The sequence below is a fragment of the Eucyclogobius newberryi genome, unplaced genomic scaffold (genome assembly GCF_026437365.1).
Source record: "Eucyclogobius newberryi isolate DKJ021-1_F unplaced genomic scaffold, fEucNew1.0.hap1 SCAF_37, whole genome shotgun sequence".
In the NCBI taxonomy this organism is placed as follows: domain Eukaryota; kingdom Metazoa; phylum Chordata; class Actinopteri; order Gobiiformes; family Gobiidae; genus Eucyclogobius; species Eucyclogobius newberryi.
The window spans coordinates 887,242-906,881 of record NW_027316023.1 but is presented as its reverse complement, the minus strand read 5'-3'; the positions used below and the strand labels follow the sequence as shown (position 1 = coordinate 906,881).

General features: G+C 45.2%; 1 protein-coding gene across 1 annotated transcript; it reads right to left on the bottom strand.

Annotated features, from left to right (window-relative positions):
• Positions 1 to 13,000: 13,000 nt before the first annotated feature.
• Positions 13,001 to 16,443, bottom strand: LOC140376551 (uncharacterized). The gene is made up of 4 exons (XM_072462029.1): positions 15,907 to 16,443; positions 15,637 to 15,848; positions 15,359 to 15,473; positions 13,001 to 14,404 (listed from the first exon to the last, which is right to left on the bottom strand). Exons 1-4 carry the CDS (start codon positions 16,441 to 16,443, stop codon positions 14,219 to 14,221), a joined length of 1,050 nt encoding a protein of 349 aa, XP_072318130.1. The 3' UTR covers positions 13,001 to 14,218.
• Between the last annotated feature and the right edge of the window lie 3,197 nt (positions 16,444 to 19,640).

Below are 19,640 nucleotides of genomic sequence, written 5' to 3'. Positions count from 1 at the left end.
AAAGCAGGTCTAAACCAGGACTAAAGCAGGACTAAACCAGGTCTAAACCAGGACTAAAGCAGGTCTAAACCAGGACTAAACCAGGTCTAAACCAGGACTAAAGCAGGTCTAAACCAGGACTAAAGCAGGACTAAAGCAGGTCTAAACCAGGACTAAAGCAGGACTAAAGCAGGACTAAAGCAGGTCTAAACCAGGACTAAAGCAGGACTAAAGCAGGTCTAAAGCAGAACTAAAGCATGACTAAAGCAGGTCTAAACCAGGTCTAAACCAGGACTAAAGCAGGACTAAAGCAGGACTAAACCAGGTCTAAACCAGGACTAAAGCAGGACTAAAGCAGGACTAAAGCAGGTCTAAAGCAGGTCTAAAGCAGGACTAAAGCAGGACTAAAGCAGGACTAAAGCAGGTCTAAACCAGGTCTAAACCAGGTCTAAACCAGGACTAAACCAGGACTAAAGCAGGACTAAAGCAGGACTAAAGCAGGTCTAAACCAGGACTAAAGCAGGTCTAAACCAGGACTAAAGCAGGACTAAAGCAGGTCTAAACCAGGACTAAAGCAGGACTAAAGCAGGACTAAAGCAGGACTAAAGCAGGACTAAAGCAGGTCTAAACCAGGACTAAAGCAGGACTAAAGCAGGACTAAACCAGGTCTAAACCAGGACTAAAGCAGGACTAAAGCAGGTCTAAACCAGGACTAAAGCAGGACTAAAGCAGGACTAAAGCAGGTCTAAACCAGGACTAAAGCAGGTCTAAACCACGACTAAAGCAGGACTAAAGCAAGTCTAAACCAGGACTAAAGCAGTACTAAAGCAGGACTAAAGCAGGTCTAAACCAGGACTAAAGCAGGACTAAAGCAGGACTAAAGCAGGACTAAACCAGGTGTAAACCAGGACTAAAGCAGGTCTAAACCAGGACTAAAGCAGGACTAAAGCAGGTCTAAACCAGGACTAAAGCAGGTCTAAACCAGGACTAAAGAGGGACTAAAGCAGGACTAAAGCAGGTCTAAAGCAGGTCTAAAGCAGGACTAAACCAGGACTAAACCAAGACTAAACCAGGACTAAAGCAGGACTAAAGCAGGACTAAAGCAGGTCTAAAGCAGGACTAAAGCAGGACTAAAGCAGGACTAAAGCAGGACTAAAGCAGGTCTAAAGCAGGACTAAAGCAGGTCTAAAGCAGGACTAAAGCAGGTCTAAAGCAGGACTAAAGCAGGTCTAAAGCAGGACTAAAGCAGGACTAAAGCAGGTCTAAAGCAGGTCTAAAGCAGGACTAAAGCAGGACTAAAACAGGACTAAAGCAGGTCTGTATATGTGACAGAGGTGGGACTTGTTGTGGTCTGATGACGACAGATTCACTCTAAAGATGTGACTCCGAAACTCGCCACAAGAAAAATGATTCTCTACTGCTTCAACCTGTTCCTGCTGTCAGGTACTAAACCAGGACTAAAGCAGGACTAACGCAGGTCTAAACCAGGACTAAATCAGGACTAAAGCAGGACTAACGCAGGACTAAACCAGAACTAAATCAGGACTAAACCAGGACTAAACCAGGACTAAACCAGAGCTAAACCAGGACTAAACCAGGTCTAAACCAGGACTGAACCAGGACTAAAGCAGGACTAAAGCAGGACTAAATCAGGACTAAACCAGGACTTAACCAGGACTAAACCAGGACTAAACCATGACTAAAGCAGGACTAACCCAGGTCTAAACCAGGACTAAACCAGGACTAAACCAGGACTAAACCAGGACTAAAGCAGGTCCAACCCAGGTCTTGTTCCAGTGTGTGCAGTTGGGTCAGTGGTGGAGGTGGACCAGGGTCAGGACGTGACTCTGAGCTGCTCGTATGTGGTTGATGCTTCTGGACGTCTGAGCAGCTGTTGGTCCAGAGGAAATCTGCCCTACAGAGGCATGTGTGGTCCAAACACCATCATCTCCTCTAATGGAACCAGGGTCACAAAACAGGCTTCCCCAAAGTACGTCCTGGCAGGGCATCTGGGCAAGGGCAACGTGTCCCTGACCATCCTGAATGTGTCATTGGAGGACAGAGGGACGTACGGCTGCAGAGTGGACATTCCAGGCTGGAACAACGATCAGAAACATCACTTTACTCTGAAGATTCGAAATCGTGAGTCCTCTTTTAGTCCTGTTTTAGTCCTGTTTTAGTCCTGCTTTAGACCTGCTTTAGTCCTGCTTTAGTTCTGCTTTAGTCCTGCTTTAGTCCTGCTTTAGTCCTGCTTTAGTCCTGCTTTAGACCTGCTTTAGTCCTGCATTAGTCCTGCTTTAGTCCTGCTTTAGACCTGCTTTAGTCCTGCTTTAGTCCTGCATTAGTCCTGCTTTAGTCCTGCTTTAGTCCTGCTTTAGTCCTGCTTTAGTCCTGCTTTAGTCCTGCTTTAGCCCTGTTTTAGTCCTGTTTTAATCCTGCTTTAGTCCTGCTTTAGACCTGCTTTAGTCCTGCTTTAGACCTGCTTTAGTCCTGTTTTAGACCTGCTTTAGTCCTGCTTTAGTCCTGCTTTAGTCCTGGTTTAGACCTGCTTTAGACCTGCTTTAGTCCTGCTTTAGTCCTGGTTTAGTCCTGCTTTAGTCCTGCTTTATTCCTGGTTTAGTCCTGGTTTAGTCCTGCTTTAGTCCTGTTTTATTCCTGGTTTAGTCCTGCTTTAGTCCTGCTTTAGACCTGCTTTAGTCCTGCTTTAGTCTTGCTTTAGTCCTGCTCTAGTCCTGTTTTAGTCCTGGTTTAGTCCTGCTTTAATCCTGCTTTATTCCTGGTTTAGTCCTGCTTTAGTCCTGCTTTAGTCCTGCTTTAGTTCAGCTTTAGCCCTGGTTTAGCCCTGGTTTAGCCCTGCTTTAGTCCTGCTTTAGCCCTGGTTCAGCCCTGGTTTAGTCCCGTTTTAGTCCCACTTTATTCCTGCTATATTAGTCCTGCTTTAGTCCTGCTTTAGTCCTGCTTTAGTCCTGCTTTAGACCTGCTTTAGTCCTGCTTTAGACCTGCTTTAGTCCTGCTTTAGACCTGCTTTAGTCCTGCTTTAGACCTGCTTTAGTCCTGCTTTAGACCTGCTTTAGTCCTGCTTTAGACCTGCTTTAGTCCTGCTTTAGACCTGCTTTAGTCCTGCTTTAGACCTGGTTTAGTCCTGCTTTAGTCCTGCTTTAGCCCTGGTTTAGTCCTGCTTTAGTCCTGCTTTAGCCCTGGTTTAGTCCTGCTTTAGTCCTGGTTTAGTCCTGTTTTAGTCCTGCTTTAGTCCTGGTTTAGTCCTGCTCTAGTCCTGTTTTAGTCCTGGTTTAGTCCTGTTTTAGTCCTGGTTTAGTCCTGGTTTAGTCCTGCTCTAGTCCTGGTTTAGTCCTGCTCTAGTCCTGCTTTAGTCCTGGTTTAGTCCTGGTTTAGTCCTGTTTTAGTCCTGTTTTAGTCCTGTTTTAGTCCTGTTTTAGTCCTGGTTTAGTCCTGTTTTAGTCCTGTTTTAGTCCTGTTTTAGTCCTGTTTTAGCCCTGCTTTAAACCTGCTTTAGTCCTGCTTTAGTCCTGGTTTAGACCTGCTTTAGACCTGCTTTAGTCCTGCTTTAGTCCTGTTTTAGTCCTGCTTTAGACCTGCTTTAGTCCTGCTTTAGTCCTGCTTTAGTCCTGTTTTAGTCCTGCTTTAGACATGGTTTAGTCCTGCTTTAGTCCTGCTTTAGTCCTGGTTTAGTCCTGGTTCAGTCCTGGTTTAGTCCCGTTTTAGTCCCACTTTATTCCTGCTATATTAGCCCTGGTTTAGCCCTGCTTTAGACCTGCTTTAGTCCTGCTTTAGTCCTGCTTTAGTCCTGCTTTAGTCCTGCTTTAGACCTGGTTTAGTCCTGCTTTAGTCCTGCTTTAGCCCTGGTTTAGTCCTGCTTTAGTCCTGCTTTAGCCCTGGTTTAGTCCTGCTTTAGTCCTGGTTTAGTCCTGTTTTAGTCCTGCTTTAGTCCTGTTTTAGTCCTGTTTTAGTCCTGGTTTAGTCCTGCTTTAGTCCTGGTTTAGTCCTGCTTTACTCCTGGTTTAGTCCTGTTTTAGTCCTGTTTTAGTCCTGGTCTAGTCCTGCTTTAGTCCTGGTTTAGTCCTGCTTTAGTCCTGGTTTAGTCCTGTTTTAGTCCTGTTTTATTCCTGTTTTAGTCCTGTTTTAGTCCTGTTTTAGTCCTGGTTTAGTCCTGGTTTAGTCCTGGTTTGGACCTGGTTTAGTCCTGGTTTAGTCCTGGTTTAGTCCTGGTTTAGACCTGGTTTGGACCTGGTTTAGTCCTGGTTTAGTCCTGGTTTAATCCTGCTTTAATCCTGGTTTAGACCTGGTGTAGTCCTGGTTTAGTCCTGGTTTAGTCCAGGTTTAGTCCTGTTTAGTCCTGTTTTAGTCCTGGTTTAGTCCTGGTTTAGTCCTGGTTTGGACCTGGTTTAGTCCTGGTTTGGACCTGGTTTAGTCCTGGTTTAGTCCTGGTTTAGTCCTGGTTTAGACCTGGTTTAGACCTGGTTTAGTCCTGGTTTAGTCCTGGTTTAGTCCTGGTCATGTAACATAAACATTTGTCCGTCTCAGTTGCAGATCCGACCTCAGCCTCTGCTCCTCCCACGAATTCCACCTCAGGTAAAAACAAGCTGACCTCTGACCCCACCTGACCACTGACCCCACCCGACCTCTGACCCCACCTGACCTCTGACCCCACCTGACCACTGACACCACCTGACCTCTGACCCCACCCGACCTCTGACCCCACCTGACCTCTGACCCCACCTGACCTCTGACCCCACCTGACCTCTGACCCCACCTGACCTCTGACCTCTGACCCCACCTCACCCAACCTGACCTCTGACCACACCTGACCTCTTACCCCACCTGACCCAACCTGATCTCTGACCCCACATGACATCTGACCCCACCTGACCCCACCTGACCTTTGACCCCACCTGACCCCACCTGACCTCTGACCCCACCTGACATTTGACCCCACCTTACCTCTGACCCCACCCGACCTCTGACCCCACCCGACCTCTGACCCCACCTGACCTCTGCCCTCTGACCCCACCTCATCCAACCTGACCTCTGACCCCACCTGACATTTGACCCCACCTGACCTCTGACCCCACCTGGCCCCACCTGACCTCTGACCCCACCTGACCTCTTACCCCACCTGACCCAACCTGATCTCTGACCCCACCTGACCTCTGACCCAACCTGACATTTGACCCCACCTGACCTCTGACCCCAGCTGACCTCATGTTTCCTCAGATCACATGACCTCCGCTCATGTGTCCACTTCCTCGGAGCTCCTGACCACTTTAGAGACGCTCTGGACTCTCTCCTCTGGCTCCAGGTCAAAGGTCACACTCTTTACATTCTCTTCAAAGTGACAAAACGAACTAAAAGAAAAACAGAACGAGACACGGTTTCCACGACGACCACTGATGTTTACACACGACCACGTTTGAACCTTTCAGGAAACGAGAATCTCCTCTGGACTCAAGATGAGTCTGACCCTGAGTCTGACCCTGAGTCTGACCCTGAGTCTGACCTTCATCTGCATCATCACCATCATCGTACGTGAGTACAAACCAGGTCTAAACCAGGACTAAACCAGGTCCAAACCAGGACTAAACCAGGACTAAACCAGGTCTAAACCAGGACTAAACCAGGTCCAAACCAGGACTAAACCAGGACTAAACCAGGTCTAAACCAGGACTAAACCAGGTCCAAACCAGGACTAAACCAGGTCCAAACCAGGACTAAACCAGGACTAAACCAGGACTAAACCAGGTCTAAACCAGGACTAAACCAGGTCCAAACCAGGACTAAACCAGGACTAAACCAGGACTAAACCAGGACTAAACCAGGACTAAACCAGGTCCAAACCAGGACTAAACCAGGTCCAAACCAGGACTAAACCAGGACTAAACCAGGACTAAACCAGGACTAAACCAGGACTAAACCAGGTCCAAACCAGGACTAAACCAGGACTAAACCAGGACTAAACCAGGACTAAACCAGGTCTAAACCAGGACTAAACCAGGACTAAACCAGGACTAAACCAGGTCTAAATCAGGACTTAACCAGGACTAAACCAGGTCTAAATCAGGACTTAACCAGGTCCAAACCAGGACTAAACCAGGACTAAACCAGGTCCAAACCAGGACTAAACCAGGACTAAACCAGGACTAAACCAGGACTAAACCAGGACTAAACCAGGTCCAAACCAGGACTAAACCAGGACTAAACCAGGTCCAAACCAGGACTAAACCAGGACTAAACCAGGACTAAACCAGGTCCAAACCAGGACTAAACCAGGACTAAACCAGGACTAAACCAGGACTAAACCAGGTCCAAACCAGGACTAAACCAGGACTAAACCAGGACTAAACCAGGACTAAACCAGGTCCAAACCAGGACTAAACCAGGACTAAACCAGGACTAAACCAGGACTAAACCAGGTCCAAACCAGGACTAAACCAGGACTAAACCAGGACTAAACCAGGACTAAACCAGGTCTAAACCAGGTCTAAACCAGGACTAAACCAGGACTAAACCAGGTCCAAACCAGGACTAAACCAGGTCCAAACCAGGACTAAACCAGGACTAAACCAGGACTAAACCAGGACTAAACCAGGACTAAACCAGGTCCAAACCAGGTCTAAACCAGGACTAAACCAGGACTAAACCAGGACTAAACCAGGTCCAAACCAGGACTAAACCAGGACTAAACCAGGACTAAACCAGGTCTAAACCAGGTCTAAACCAGGACTAAACCAGGACTAAACCAGGACTAAACCAGGTCCAAACCAGGACTAAACCAGGTCCAAACCAGGACTAAACCAGGACTAAACCAGGACTAAACCACGACTAAACCAGGACAAAACCAGGACTAAACCAGGACTAAACCAGGACTAAACCAGGTCTAAACCAGGACTAAACCAGGTCTAAACCAGGACTAAACCAGGACTAAACCAGGACTAAACCAGGTCTAAACCAGGACTAAACCAGGTCCAAACCAGGACTAAACCAGGACTAAACCAGGACTAAACCAGGACTAAACCAGGTCCAAACCAGGACTAAACCAGGTCCAAACCAGGACTAAACCAGGACTAAACCAGGACTAAACCAGGACTAAACCAGGACTAAACCAGGTCCAAACCAGGACTAAACCAGGACTAAACCAGGACTAAACCAGGACTAAACCAGGACTAAACCAGGTCCAAACCAGGACTAAACCAGGACTAAACCAGGACTAAACCAGGTCCAAACCAGGACTAAACCAGGACTAAACCAGGACTAAACCAGGACTAAACCAGGACTAAACCAGGTCCAAACCAGGACTAAACCAGGACTAAACCAGGACTAAACCAGGACTAAACCAGGACTAAACCAGGTCCAAACCAGGACTAAACCAGGACTAAACCAGGACTAAACCAGGTCCAAACCAGGACTAAACCAGGACTAAACCAGGACTAAACCAGGACTAAACCAGGACTAAACCAGGTCTAAACCAGGTCTAAACCAGGACTAAACCAGGACTAAACCAGGACTAAACCAGGTCCAAACCAGGACTAAACCAGGTCCAAACCAGGACTAAACCAGGACTAAACCAGGACTAAACCAGGACTAAACCAGGTCCAAACCAGGTCTAAACCAGGACTAAACCAGGACTAAACCAGGACTAAACCAGGTCCAAACCAGGACTAAACCAGGACTAAACCAGGACTAAACCAGGTCTAAACCAGGTCTAAACCAGGACTAAACCAGGACTAAATCAGGACTAAACCAGGTCCAAACCAGGACTAAACCAGGTCCAAACCAGGACTAAACCAGGACTAAACCAGGACTAAACCAGGACTAAACCAGGACAAAACCAGGACTAAACCAGGACTAAACCAGGACTAAACCAGGTCTAAACCAGGACTAAACCAGGTCTAAACCAGGACTAAACAAGGGCTAAACCAGGTCTAAACCAGGACTAAACCAGGACTAAACCAGGTCTAAACCAGGTCCAAACCAGGTCTAAACCAGGACTAAACCAGGTCTAAACCAGGACTAAACCAGGACTAAACCAGGTCTAAACCTGGACTAAACCAGGACTAAACCAGGACTGAACCAGGTCTAAACCAGGTCCAAACCAGGTCTAAACCAGGACTAAACCTGGACTAAACCAGGACTAAACCAGGACTAAACCAGGTCCAAACCAGGTCTAAACCAGGACTAAACCTGGACTAAACCAGGACTAAACCAGGACTGAACCAGGTCTAAACCAGGACTAAACCAGGACTAAACCTGGACTAAACCAGGACTAAACCAGGACTAAACCTGGACTAAACCAGGACTACACCAGGTCTAAACCAGGATTAAAGCAGGATTAAACCAGGACTAAACCAGGACTAAACCAGGTCCAAACCAGGTCTAAACCAGGACTAAACCAGGTCAAAACAAGATGATAATGATTTGAATAAATATCGTTGTGTTTTCGCAGTGAGAAAATGGCATTTCTTTCAGAAAACGTAAGTCCTTTCGTCTCTTTTTCAGCGCGTGTTTCGTTTTTGTTTTTCTGACTCGGCCGTTTCTTCTTCTGGTGAACTTTGTGGTTTGGGGTCTTCGTCTTGTGACCTTCAGGCGCTCGTCTTCAGAACCGTTTCCTGTCGGCATCACTGCTTCTGGTAAAAGAGCCGGACGAGCAGCACATCCTGGGCGTGGCTCGGTGGCAGAGTGGTTAGTCAGAGGAAAAGAAACAAAACCAGAACCACGGCTTTTGTCTTTTTGGAATAGATGAAGCTCAAAGTTCACGCCTTAAATGTTTAAAAGAACTGACAAACCAATAAAAGACTCGACAGCTTTAGGGCCGTTTTAACTCTGCAGTTGGACTGCAGTTCATCTCTTTTCTGTGAAGAAGAATCATGTCTAAATGCAGTAAAAACACATGTCAAAGTACACAGTATTCACAGGGAAATACTGCCAAACTGGGCCTCAGAACTCCTGCCACGGACACAGTGAATCGATACTTTTCAATGTACTTTTGAATGTACTTTGAATGTACTTTTGAATGTACTTTGAATGTACTTTTGAATGTACTTTTGAATGTACTTTTGAATGTACTTTGAATGTACTTTTGAATGTACTTTTGAATGTACTTTTGAATGTACTTTTGAATGTACTTTGGAAGGTACTTTTGGAATGTACTTTTGGAATGTACAAAAAGTACATTCGAAATGTACTTTTGAATGTACTTTGAATGTACTTTTCAAATGTACTTTGAATGTACTTTTCAAATGTACTTTTGGAATGTACTTTTGAATGTACTTTGAAAGTACTTTTGAATGTACTTTTGAATGTACTTTTCAATGTACTTTTGAATGTACTTTTGAATGTACTTTGAATGTACTTTTGAATGTACTTTTGAATGTACTTTTGAATGTACTTTGAATGTACTTTTGAATGTACTTTTGAATGTACTTTTGAATGTACTTTTGAATGTACTTTTGAATGTACTTTTGAATGTACTTTGGAAGGTACTTTTGGAATGTACTTTTGGAATGTACAAAAAGTACATTCGAAATGTACTTTTGAATGTACTTTGAATGTACTTTTCAAATGTACTTTGAATGTACTTTTCAAATGTACTTTTGGAATGTACTTTTGAATGTACTTTTCAATGTACTTTTGAATGCACTTTTGAATGTACTTTGAATGTACTTTTCAATGTACTTTTGAATGTACTTTGAATATACTTTTGAATGTACTTTTGAATGTACTTTTGAATGTACTTTGAATGTACTTTTGAATGTACTTTTGGAATGTACAAAAAGTACATTCAAAATGTACTTTTGAATGTACTTTGAATGTACTTTTCAAATGTACTTTGAATGTACTTTTCAAATGTACTTTTGGAATGTACTTTTGGATGTACTTTTGGAACGTACTTTTGAATGTACTTTTGAATGCACTTTTGGAATATACTTTTGGAATGTACTTTTGAATGTACTTTTGGAATGTACTTTTGAATGTACTTTTGAATGTACTTTTGGAATGTACAAAAAGTACATTCAAAATGTACTTTTGAATGTACTTTTGGAATGTACTTTTGGAATGTAAAAAAAGTACATTCAAAATGTACTTTTGGAATGTACTTTTGAATGTACTTTTGAATGTACTTTTGAACGTACTTTTGGAATCTAGTTTTGAATGTACTTTTGAATGTACTTTGAAAGTACTTTTGAAATGTACTTTTGAAAGTACTTTTGAATGTACTTTTGAATGTACTTTTGGAATGTACTTTTGAATATACTTTTGGAACGTACTTTTGAATATACTTTTGGAATGTACTTTTGAATGTACTTTTGGAATGTACTTTTGGAATATACTTTAGAATGTATTTTTGGAACGTACTTTTGAATGTACTTTGAATGTACTTTTGAAATGTACTTTTGAATGTACTTTTGGAATGTACTCTTTGAACGTAGTTTTGAATGTACTTTTGAACGCACTTTTGGAATGTACTTTTGGAATATACTTTTGAAACGTCCTTTTGAAACGTACTTTTGTCGTTTGTCTTTCTTCTTCGTTTGAAAACCTTTTAAACACATTTTCACATCTGATCATAATTTTAAGAGTAAGTGGGCGCGTCCCTCATTCGTCCAGGAGAGTTCCATTGTAGAAAAAGGTTCAGTTGTTTCATCTGGACTCAGGACGTTTCAAATCTCACCCAAGAGTCATTGTCGATTTGCAAATTTAGACCAGGAACTCAGATATTTATATATACTCGATATTTATTCTATTCTGTGGTAAGCCCCGCCCACTGGGCGGGACCTCCTGAAGTAGAAGATAAAGTTGTTTGTATCAACACCTCTTGTTTTCTATCAGTCCTTTAACGGGATATTAGCCTCCTATTGTCCCTGTCTCACTCTCTCTTCCTTGAGGACCTGATGACATCAGAATGCTCTGGGCGTCGACCTCTCCAGAGATTCAAAATTCCATTATAAACCACAGGAAGGTTGAACTTTAACCCTCCTGTTTAAAGAAGCTCTTTCTTTTCACACTTTGTCTCTTTAAATCTTTCTCTTCATCTTTTGTCCTGCTCAGAATCTTCTCTCTGTCTTTGATCCAGTGCTTTGTGTCTTTAAGATGAAGCTGCACGACGCTCTGTGGTCCTGAACTCCAGTGTCTGACGTGTGAGAGAGCCTCTGGTGCAGTGGCTCTTTAGTCTCACTGTGTGGCTCTTTAGTCCTCTTGTCCTCTGAGCTGGTGGGCTCCTCTTGTCCTCTGAGCTGGTGGGCTCCTCTTGTCCTCTGAGCTGGTGGGCTCCTCTTGTCCTCTGAGCTGGTGGGCTCCTCCTCTTGTCCTCTGAGCTGGTGGGCTCCTCTTGTCCTCTGAGCTGGTGGGCTCCTCTTGTCCTCTGAGCTGGTGGGCTCCTCTTGTCCTCTGAGCTGGTGGGCTCCTCTTGTCCTCTGAGCTGGTGGGCTCCTCTTGTCCTCTGAGCTGGTGGGCTCCTCCTCTTGTCCTCTGAGCTGGTGGGCTCCTCTTGTCCTCTGAGCTGGTGGGCTCCTCTTGTCCTCTGAGCTGGTGGGCTCCTCTTGTCCTCTGAGCTGGTGGGCTCCTCTTGTCCTCTGAGCTGGTGGGCTCCTCTTGTCCTCTGAGCTGGTGGGCTCCTCCTCTTGTCCTCTGAGCTGGTGGGCTCCTCTTGTCCTCTGAGCTGGTGGGCTCCTCTTGTCCTCTGAGCTGGTGGGCTCCTCTTGTCCTCTGAGCTGGTGGGCTCCTCCTCTTGTCCTCTGAGCTGGTGGGCTCCTCTTGTCCTCTGAGCTGGTGGGCTCTTCTTGTCCTCTGAGCTGGTGGGCTCCTCCTCTTGTCCTCTGAGCTGGTGGGCTCCTCCTCTTGTCCTCTGAGCTGGTGGGCTCCTCCTCTTGTCCTCTGAGCTGGTGGGCTCCTCTTGTCCTCTGAGCTGGTGGGCTCCTCCTCTTGTCCTCTGAGCTGGTGGGCTCCTCTTGTCCTCTGAGCTGGTGGGCTCCTCTTGTCCTCTGAGCTGGTGGGCTCCTCCTCTTGTCCTCTGAGCTGGTGGGCTCCTCTTGTCCTCTGAGCTGGTGGGCTCCTCCTCTTGCCCTCTGAGCTGGTGGGCTCCTCTTGTCCTCTGAGCTGGTGGGCTCCTCTTGTCCTCTGAGCTGGTGGGCTCCTCTTGTCCTCTGAGCTGGTGGGCTCCTCTTGTCCTCTGAGCTGGTGGGCTCCTCTTGTCCTCTGAGCTGGTGGGCTCCTCTTGTCCTCTGAGCTGGTGGGCTCCTCTTGTCCTCTGAGCTGGTGGGCTCCTCCTCTTGTCCTCTGAGCTGGTGGGCTCCTCTTGTCCTCTGAGCTGGTGGGCTCCTCTTGTCCTCTGAGCTGGTGGACACCTCTTGTCCTCTGAGCTGGTGGGCTCCTCCTTTTGTCCTCTGAGCTGGTGGGCTCCTCTTGTCCTCTGAGCTGGTGGGCTCCTCTTGTCCTCTGAGCTGGTGGACACCTCTTGTCCTCTGAGCTGGTGGGCTCCTCTTGTCCTCTGAGCTGGTGGGCTCCTCTTGTCCTCTGAGCTGGTGGGCTCCTCCTCTTGTCCTCTGAGCTGGTGGACACCTCTTGTCCTCTGAGCTGGTGGGCTCCTCTTGTCCTCTGAGCTGGTGGGCTCCTCTTGTCCTCTGAGCTGGTGGGCTCCTCCTCTTGTCCTCTGAGCTGGTGGGCTCCTCTTGTCTTCATCTGCTCTGAGAAGGTTCAGCTCTTGCTTCTTGATTGGTACAAATGTGTCATCCACAAAGTGAAACCAAAGCTTTGGGGCGGAGCCTGAAAAGGAGGCCAAACTGAAAGAGCTTCTTTAAACAGGAGGTTAAAGTTCAACCTTCCTGTGGTTTATAATGGAATTTTGAATCTCTGGAGAGGTCGACGCCCAGAGCATTCTGATGTCATCAGGTCCTCAAGGAAGAGAGAGTGAGAGGGACAATAGGAGGCTGATGGCCCATTAAAGGACTGAAAGAAAACAAGAGGCTGTTTATTTAATGTTTTTTAATCGTTAATATTCATTGTTTTCTGCTGTGCCACGTCACCAGAGAGTTCCTGGTTTGAATCTCACCTTTTCTTTCTTTTTTAGGTCTAAGACTTTGACTTTGGTTCAGTTCAGCTCCACGAACTCAACACTTCACCTGGAACAGAGGAACCGACCTGAGGAGAACATCTACAACTGAACCAGGACCAGGACCAGGACCAGGACCAGGACCAGGACCATGACCAGGACCAGGACCAGGACCAGGACCAGGACCAGGACCAGGACTAGGACCAGGACCAGGACCAGGAACCGAGTCAGGACCAGGACCAGGACCAGGACCAGGGCCAAGACCAGGACCAGGACCAGGACCAGGACCAGGACCAGGAATAGGACCAGGGGCAGGACCAGGAACAGAACCAGGGCCAGGACCAGGGCCAGGACCAGGACCAGGACCAGGACCAGGACCTGAACCAGAACCAGAACCAGAACCAGAACCAGAACCAGAACCAGGACCAGGACCAGGACCAGGACCAGGACCGAAACCGAAACCAGGACCAGGACCAGGACCAGGACCAGGACCAGGACCTCTAAACATTTCAGGAGAGGTGCCAGGGAATTATTCTTTAAAGACAGAGACTTGGGAATCGTCTGCATAAAAGAAGAAATAATATGTATCAAGCTCATGTACAGCTCTGTGTTCTCTACAGCCCCCAGTGGTCAGCTCATGTACTGCCCCCAGTGGTCAGCTCATGTACAGCTCTGTGTTCTCTACTGCCCCCAGTGGTCAGCTCATGTACTGCCCCCAGTGGTCAGCTCATGTACTGCTCTGTGATCTAAATCTGTGTAAATGTTTTATCATAATAAGGCACAAAACATAAAGACTTGAGTTTAGCTTTAAAAGAGTCACAAACCAAAGCAAAAATAATCAAACATTTCAAAAGATACAATATTTTAAATCCATTGAACCTGCTCCACTAGAACTCATGTTACTGTGACGTATCAAAGCTCACATGATCTTTCCTCCACTTCAGCTTGAACTCATCTCAAATGTGCAGATCAAATGCAATTCACAGTGTATTTATTTATGAGTTATCAGAATAACTAGATCAGAATACAGGAATTGATATCATTTCTGTTGAAAACGTCTTGGGAGAGGACCCCCAGACCCCCTTAAGAGTGTGATTCATGCAATAATAAAAAGAACTAATGCTAATGCTACGTCTTCACAGCCCCACATATTTATTACAGTGTGAAAGGGGCGGGGCCCTAATTATTAATATGCAAAGGTGACTTGTTAAACTCCTTCAGAGCTCCAGAACCAGGCCACAGCTCCTGCACCTCTTCGTTTGCTTCATCATACGACTGGAACTCTATCTCTGGGCGGACTGGAGGGTATCCCTTCTCACAGAACCTCAGGCTCTGTCGCAGATCGTTGTCAGGGAAACGCAGCACCTGAAAACACAGAATGAGTCACTTCAGGACGAGCAGCACCAGAGCCCTGTGTCTGCTCCAGGTTCTTCAGGAGTTTTTAAGCAACATTTGTATCAATGAAATGACCACGATCCCAAACAGACGATCAGACTTCAGACCTCAGTCTGGTCCATTATGGGCGTCGCCACAATCAGCCAATTATGTCAAATGATATTCAACAATTGTTCTTAAAACAATATCATTTGTTCAGAATTATATATATATATATATATATATATATATATATATATATATATATATATATATATATAGGATACTTTTCTTCGTACTCCTGAGCCTCATAGAAAAGCCGTAGGAAAAATGTCTAAAATGGGCGATTTCTTCATCGCCCATTTCAGTGTAATGTTTACACTACGGAGCTACGCTGGTTACCGTGGAGACACAGACATGTGCGGAAGTGTGAATGAGCTGCCGTGGCTGTGGCTGCTGTGAATAAAAACTATATTAATCCAAGACATATGATGTGTCAAACTCTGTAACCACGACAACAAACACACCAAAGAGGAGTGTTCAGTTTATTACCTGGACAAGGCTAACGCTAAGGATTAAGAATGGCTTAACTTCTGTTCATTCAAATATGCTTTTGTTATGAGAAAACTCATGAAAGAATGTTATAAAAGACACGTCTAAGAACAACTTTCCAACAGCAATAATGTCTGTGATGATGAAATATAAAAATGTCAATGTTACACACGTAGTTCAGAGTCACTAATGCCACTGAAGCTGTTTGATCAAACACCAACAACTGTTTGTGTTTTTATATTCTACAGTCAATGTAAAATATATATTTTATATATTTAATATATGGCCATAAAAAAAAACTAAAAAAACATGGTGATGTCAAATAGCGCCCCCTATATGTTGCACCACCAGCCGCCCCCGCTTTAATGTGTGAAAAATAAAAAGTGTTTGTACCTGATCTTTCTGGCTCGGACCATCCATGACCAGAGCCAGAGTCACATGGTCCCACACATAAAACTCCTTTGGCACTTCAGAGGCTCGAAGAAGGTCGTCCTGGACCAGCTTAAATCTGAAATGAACAGAAGTTTAATGAAACAATCAAATCAAAAACATCAGGTTTAGGCAGGATCTCGTTGACGTGTTTACTTCCTGTAGCATCGTTAAGGGTCATGTGATGTGTCTTATTGTCTGACTCCGCCTCCTGGGTTGTGCAGGTGCAGATGTGGAGTTACCTGTGGGTGTTACTCATGGCCTGTGGTCTCCAGAGGAAGTGTGGCTCTGGCTCAGCTCTGAAGGCACAGATGCTGTTCTCCTGCTCCACCAGCAGAGGGTGTCGTGAGAACCTCTTATCAGATGGACTGTGGACCAGCACCACATACATCACTTCCTGTTTGTGCAGCACTGTCTTCCACACTCTCATGACAGGGGCCCGCCCTGCACAGAACTGCAGTAGATTCATGTTAAACCGGTGTTTTTCAGAGTAAAGGGACAGTGTGTCTCACCTGCTCTTTGTACCGGTCCAGGACGTCCTTCAGGTCAAAGGTCAAACGATACGAGCCGTACCTGGAGCTGGATATGAAGGCAGGAGACGAGGCGAACTTTGTGAGGAGCCCTGGTTCTACCTGCCCCTCCCCCCCAGCCTCCTCTTCTTCTACCTCCCCCCCAGCCTCCTCTTCTTCTACCTCCCCCCCAGCCTCCTCTTCTTCTACCTCCCCCCCAGCCTCCTCTTCTATGCCGCCCGGGCGGACTCTCTTCATGGTCCTGGTCTCAGCGTCTCTCAGATCTTCAGGAGTGACCGTCAGACTGAACCAGACCCGTCCACTGTTCTTTGGATCTCTGAATCCTCCGTCAGATTTGATCCCCTTTAAACCCGGCAGATCAGTGCTGTGGCTCAGACGAGTCGCATGAATCTCTGGCCTGGGATAATCTGGAATGGTGTATGGACGGTTTGCTGAAATCTTTGACAGAGAATCGTTGTCTGTCCGACCATTTAGTTCCAGTAAAGTCAGATGTCTGTTCTCTTCTGTGTAAGTCGCCATGGCAGCCTCTGGGAGCTTCTGTGAGGACTGTTGTCATGAACATGGCACTAAAGCCTCTCTTCAGACTCCTCCTCCTCTGAGTCACAATGGTTTGTGGTCAGCCTCTTCTGGATATATTCCCATTTTGTAAGAACAAGTCTGATCAGTTTGAAGCATTAAAGCAGCACAGTGTAACATTCCTGGTCCTGGAGAAGCAAATTAAACTAGTTACTTTAGAACTTTAGAACTTGCCATTGTCTGGAACGTTAGAGTCAAAGTAAAGTTTTAATTCTATAAAAACACAGATAATGAAGTAATTGTAAATCCATAATTAATCAATATCTTCCACACTTTAAGTTATTCAAAAAGTGACGCATTTTAAAGCACATTTTAATACCAAATAAAAGCAGTTTTATATTTTTGTGTCAGAAAGGTGCTATTTAAGATGATCTTTTGTGTGACGTGTGGAATGTAACACACAGACACTGATCAAGTGTGTTTGATCTGTTATTAACCTTTATTTAACCAACAGCAGAGCCAAAGTGAGAAACATTTAAACTACATTTAAAAGGTTTGATTCTCTGTTTCAAACATGTCGAACTGTGACGTCTGTAATTATCTGTGAATATGTGATCATGTTTAGTCTAGATTATTGTTGCTTCTGCTTCTTTTTCCTTTAGAATGTTAAGTTTTCCTGTAAAGTCGTCGGAGGCTTTGGCTTTTCCTTCTCCGAGCGTCAGAAAAGAGATGACGTCGTGTCGAGTCTCCAGTTCTTTCGCTGAGGTGAAAGGGTTAATAATCCACACGTGCTCTTTGTGGGCGGAGCAACCCGGAGAGAACACAGGCAGAACATGCAGACTCCACCAGAGGTCACGTGATGCTGTCTAACCCCTCTGCCACCATGCAGGCGCTCAGAGGGTTCAGCTCCTTCTGCCTAAAAGGAAACGAGCTTAGAACGAGGACAGATCCACACCATGAACATTGAGTTTGAATTCTGCCTGTGAGATTTTCCACGGCTCCGGAAAAAACCCAGAAAGACAGAACTCAAGAAGAAGAAATTTCACAGACAAGCGGGACTGAGCTCAGAGACTAAAGGGCCGTTCACACCGCAACGTCCAAAGTGTCCAGTTTAAAGTCTACGTGGACCTTGGGCCAGAGCCAAGACCAGAACCAGGACCAGGGCCAAAAAACATACATTGAATTGTTACAGTAAAAATAGCGCTACAGGCCAATTGAATTGCCCTTAATTGTATATTTTTTTCCAAATATATTACATTATTATTTCAATTATTTCACTTCCTGTTTCATTTTAAATAGGTTTAAATAGTAATGAGTTGCTAATAATATTACATCTTAAAACATCAGAATACAGGAAATTATATCATTTCTGTTGAAAACGTCTTGGGAGAGGACCCCCAGACCCCCTTAATAGTGTAATTCATGTAATAATAATAAAAATTAAAGCCGCAAGCGGCAAAGATCGGCCCTCGCCACGCCGCCGCCGCTACGCCGCCGCCACAATTGTCCTTTTATTACATCTACTGCTGAATCTGTGACGCTGTCACATCTTCTCCCCTTTGTTTTACATCAAAAAACAATTTCATTTTGAATTCTTGGCAAAATGTGCGGCACAGACACCGTGACTTTTTGAATAAAAATGTGTATAACTTTTACCCCTGAAGATGAGTCTCACCAAATTTCAGGTTAATAGGGCAAACGCCCTAAGAGGAGTTCGTGAAAGTATAAAGTGTAAACATGTTCTGGCAATTTCCCCATTGGAATAACATGGGAGGTTTTGGTCATCGCTACGGCAACGCCATAACAATTATGACATGGGTCATTGACTTTTTTGATGGGGCCAAAATTGAGTTGTGCCAAATTAATTTATTTCACTTCAAGTAGGTTTAGGGCAAAGAGTTAAAAACTGATTCTAATTTGATGCAATTCAGACTTTATCTGCGCAAACGGCAGAAATGTTAAATTTGGGATATTTCTGAAATTCTTGCTACAGTTTGCGGCTTCGCCCAAACCCACAGAGACCGTGACAGGGTCAATGTCATTTGAATAACTTTTGATGTCCCACTCCTCAGTAGCATTTTCACACAATTTCAGCTTTTTAGGGCCAACGCCCTGGGAGGAGTTCATAAAAGTACGACGTTTGGAAAAACTCCCGAGTCATGCTTAGCCATTTTTGAACCAATATGGCCGACATTTGGTTGGGCGGACGGCGTTGCCGTAATAATATTTTTTACTTCTCTTGTCACCATCTACCTCTGCGCCAAATTTCATGATTCTACAATCAGATTTTTTGGGGTCATTTCCTATCTCAATGCATTTTTGGCACATTTGGGGGCGCTGACGCGCCAATGTTTTTTATTTTAGAAAAGGGAAATAGCCAGAATGTAGAGAGGCACGATTTTTAGACTTTTCGTCAATGTTCACTGGGTGAAAAATAGGGGGGTTGGTCCCGAGAAGAAGAAGAAGAAGAAAACAATGTTTCCCATTTTTCAAATCTCATAAACTATACATTCTTTACCTCATGGTAAAGAATGTATAGTTGTATAGCTCATGGTGTGGGTCCCTGGTCACTGAAGGGTACTTTCGTTCATTTTGAGTGGGCTCCGCCCACTTTGTGTTTTTGGCCCTCTATACAGTAATAATGTTACATTTTTGCATTACATGTTTATATGAACGGAACATGCAAGAGATGGGGAACGTATTCGTGAGCTACTTAGCGCAAATGAGTGCTTTATATGGGGATGACGACCGCGACCCAATGTAAAGTGCTCGTTTAGTGCGCACTTTTGCACGAGCTTCGCCCGTTTACAACGGTAATGTTCCATTTTCCAACGGTAATGTTCCATTTTCCAACTACTAATTAGTATGCACGGGGCGTGCATGAGTGGAGGAGTGCGTTAGTGAGTGTTTGGAAGTGGGCGAGCGCTTCGCGCTCGATTTCGTGCGCACTATGTGCGCACTTTCGCAGCTGTGCTTCGCACGGCCTTACGAGACTAATAGGCCTCTCGCAGCTTGTGGCGCTCGGGCCTAACTAATGCTAATGCTACGTCTTCACAGCCCTACACATTTATTACAGTGCTCCAACTGCCATAACTGCCATAGCTCCTGTGGAAAACACAGACCTTTCAACTCAAGATGCCGTAACAAGGGTTCAATGTATTTTTTGTTCACAACGTCATTGTGTAGAAGATTGTCCAAAT

Coding starts and splice junctions, on each gene's coding strand:
- LOC140376551 (XM_072462029.1), bottom strand. CDS start 16,443: ATGGCGACTTACACAGAAGAGAACAGACATCTGACTTTACTGGAACTA. Junction 15,849..15,906: donor TGGACCGGTACAAAGAGCAG/GTGAGACACACT, acceptor AATCTACTGCAG/TTCTGTGCAGGGCGGGCCCC. Junction 14,405..15,358: donor GTCCGAGCCAGAAAGATCAG/GTACAAACACTT, acceptor CTGTGTTTTCAG/GTGCTGCGTTTCCCTGACAA.